This window comes from Cariama cristata, unplaced genomic scaffold (genome assembly GCF_000690535.1).
Source record: "Cariama cristata isolate BGI_N322 unplaced genomic scaffold, ASM69053v1 scaffold6919, whole genome shotgun sequence".
NCBI classification, from domain to species: domain Eukaryota; kingdom Metazoa; phylum Chordata; class Aves; order Cariamiformes; family Cariamidae; genus Cariama; species Cariama cristata.
In genome coordinates, this window is record NW_009637302.1 from 9253 (window position 1) to 13009 (window position 3757).

At 39.4% G+C, this 3757-nt stretch overlaps 1 protein-coding gene across 1 annotated transcript in view; it reads right to left on the reverse strand.

The window, feature by feature from the left end:
• ELMOD1 (ELMO/CED-12 domain containing 1) overlaps positions 1-2444 on the reverse strand; it is a gene marked incomplete at both ends in the record, with an annotated part of 8951 nt that extends 6507 nt beyond the window's left edge. The window contains one exon of the mRNA XM_009708261.1: positions 2315-2444. Coding sequence (XP_009706563.1) covers positions 2315-2444 — 130 coding nt within the window. The remainder of the gene's footprint in view (positions 1-2314) is intronic.
• Positions 2445-3757: the final 1313 nt, after the last annotated feature.

The window sequence follows — 3757 nt, forward strand, 5'->3', positions numbered from 1 at the left end:
AGCTGTATGCACATTTCCCAAATAAAAACCCCAGAAATTGTACTAATTTCAGCAATTCCAACTGCATTTAAAATGAAGTGCCTTAGGAAGGTTAAAACTGTAATGATTTCACTTTGTAATGACTGCATAAAACATCATTGTTTAAATCATATTTACTATCATTCTTGTTCATCCATCAACAGTAAATACAGTATTATTCATTAGTTCAATCACATTAAGTTAATCTTTCTCTCATTCATAAAGTTCCCTCCTGGTAAACATGAATAAATGATAGACGTTAGGAACTTGAATTACCCATTGCAGAGATCACTTAGCAGAATACCTAGAAGGAATGAAAACCAACCGGCCTATTCTTCCCCAGGGCGGGTTAGAAACCAAATTAAACCCTTGGACATATTTCCATTTGACATGACAATTTGCAAAAGCAAAACACCTGCTGTAATCAAGTGCTAGTACACATGTTACACTGGAGGTAGATGATGAAACCGATACTTTCTTCAACGTTACAAGTTTTACAGCATAAGCTGCACTGTTTATTCTCCCCTCATACAAAAACTCAGTTTCCATTCTGCTTTTACTCTCATCAGGTATGTTTTTAAAGCACTTATGTGACTACACATCATTGCTGAATGATTCCCAGGAGCATCCAAGAACCAGGACCTCGCCCTCACAGGCTGGGTGGCAATGAAGACCACTACAACCAGCTAGCTCCTTGGTGCTTCTCACCTGTGATCCCATCCTCAGACTCAACTTCTTGCTCTCTGGGCAGTGTAGATGCCCAAAGTATTTAGGAATGCTTTCCTGGAGCCAAAGGCCCTCATTAAACCTGCAGCCCCGTACCTGGTATTTTCAGGGACCAACATTGTAGGCTGGCACCTGGATCTCCTACCTCCAAGACACAGGCTTCCTCAACTGGGTAAGTCTTGTGTGTCCTTTTAGTTAAACGCCTCTCTGCCCCCAGAAATTTGTGCGTTTGACGGCACAGGGACAGGACTTGAACAGGAAGCGTCCATCTGCCCCGTTCTATCTGGTAGCTAGAGCACTGCTTCAGGGGCAGCTCCGGGCTTTGACTCCTCGTTGGCGAGTCTCCCACCTCCCAGCAAGGAGCCAACCTTAAAGACAGTTTTCCAGATACCTACAGGAACTCTTTAACCATTCGAGGTATTTTTTTTTAGAAAGTTATTTGCATCCATAAGTGCTTACACAAGATGTCTACTGGGATTTTTGGAAGTACCTGGAAGCCCAAGCAACTAAGGTAAAATTTCCAGAAGCTCCCACTGTAACTTGTGTAAAGCACTACACTGCAAGCCAGAGTGTGGAAGACAGCTTCATCATCATGTGCCATAAAAATCTCAGCCAAGGTCAGATGGGGGCAGAAGCACAGGTAGTGTTTAACTTTTTCAGTTTAAACAAAAATATTGAAAAAAAGCCTGAAACAGGTGGTATATTTTTATAAGAGCCCTGAAAACTCTGTAAGGAGGCATTTTGCTTGTAGATAGGCTCATTATCACTACTCTATGTTTCTTGCCATTTCTTTGAAGCATCTTGCACTAGCTATGGTCAGAAGCAGAAGAAATACTGGGACATGCTATTAGACTATTTTCCACCCACTTTATTCCCTCCTCAATTCCTTTCTAATATAAGAGCTCTCTAGCTCTCCTTCTGCTTATGGCTTCAAGATCATTTTCCTGAAAAAAATACTTTTATTATCTGCTCCAGTGCAAGACTTTCCTGAAAGCATGAGGTAAAACCTAATTGGTATGGTTCTCATCACTCTGCATGTATTATCTAAAGAATGGGTTCATTTTGTTTTCATTTGAAAATATATTTGGTAAATATAAATGTGTAAGTCATCATCTCCCACCCTTCCATTCCACACAAAGAAAGCTAGAGGTTTGCCATTGGGATACACAGACAATGTCTTCAAAAATACAAGAAATAGAAGGAGGGGAAAAAAAAAGTTTATCTGGTTAAGAGAAAATTACCCTTCTCATGTTGAGGAAAGGCATACTGAAGTAGGACATAGGGCTATTTTTCAAGAGCTCATAGTGCAGAGCTGTTACACATGGTAAGAGCTGTGTATCCAGATATAGTCCAGCCAAGGGACACACGTTCATCAACCAGAGAGTGAGCTGCTTACTTGGCAGGCATTACACTCAGACCAGATTAATACGCTATATAGCCTTATCTTAAAACAGGTACACAACGGAGGAAGGCGACAATACCCCCTGATGTTTTAAAGAGGTTTATAAACCAGGCTGTTGGGAGCTGACATGAATAAATTATATCCTTTAAGTACCTCTTAAACACCTACCTTCAGAAGCATTTCCTCATGTTGGGGATTCTCCGAATCATAGGGTTCTCTGCGCAGCTTTTCAACCTCTGCAATCAGATTTCTGTACCCCACAATCTGCAGCAGGCATGCCTGAAGAGATACTCCCAACCTGAGGAGGGGGGGAAAAGGAGCAACGTAATCCAACACAATCATATATAGCCTTGAAACAGGACTACTGCGTACATATCCGTTTAATTCACATGAGTAATGTTACATCAACGAATTGATAGTCTAACACTTTAATTACAATGGAAGAATTTCCAAGAGATCAATATTACATTAAACATGGTCTTGTGAAATGCAGTCTTATTTAGTGCTTTCCTTAGATGATAAACTTTGGGATTTTTTAAAACTTCGAACAGTGAATTTTCACATTGAAATCTCATTATAACTAAACACAGCAGCGTTGAACGCCTGCAACAAGGACATCACTGAATCTTCCCCCTCATTCAAATGGCAGCTTCTCAAACAATGCCCTGAGACCAGAGATGTGAACTTAAAAAGGGGTGAGGGGGAGAGAAAACTCAGCAAAAAGCTAAAAATATTCATCTCGCTTCCATGCCACAAAAGTTAGCATAAAGCAGCCAAAAACCTGAAGTAATATAGTTCAAAGATCTACCTCTAGGCAGCTTTTTTCTTAGTCTCATGTTAAGAATCACCATAATGGCTCTCTTCTCATTATAATGCAGATTTTATGTTTCCTGATGCAACATTAAAAAAAACCAAACAACCAAAAACCTCCAAAAAACCCACCCCACACCAAAAAAACAACCCCAAAACCAAAACAAAAAATACCAAAACCCCCACCAAACATGTCACTTCCAAGGCTTTAGATTACAATGGCTTATTCAGTTTCAGGTTAAGATTTTATAATACGAAATACAAGTTATGCAGTACACAACTGCTCATAAGAATATTTAATTATATATGGGAATAAACCCTTTAATTTTTAATAATGGCCGAAATTATCACAATGCTGAATTTGGAGGGCACAGCTAAATCTGTACCCTCGTTCCTCTGCAGAACAGAGGCTGCACTGACATTCAGCTGCACAGGTTCCTCATCTGTCTCGTTTGATATACTGACACGTTTTGTTTATTCTGTAATACTGTAAAATTTTATGAGCAGAAGGATTTTCACTGCTTATCTTTTGAGATTAATCTACAGAATCAGAGATGTCATTATTAGGCCACTTCTTTCGCTGCAATTTCATGCTATTTGTGGCTATACTCCTTTCAGAATAACCTATGCAGTGTTTTTCCCTCTGCTGTTTGGGTTTTTTTTGTTTGGTTTTCTTTTTTTTTTTAAAAAAACATGTTTCACTTGGTATAGCCTACAGTTTTACAGAAAGGTTGTACTTCAAAGCAAGCTGAAAAGCCTGACAAGACTGCATATGAATTGCTGTAGTGCGTCATTAAAACA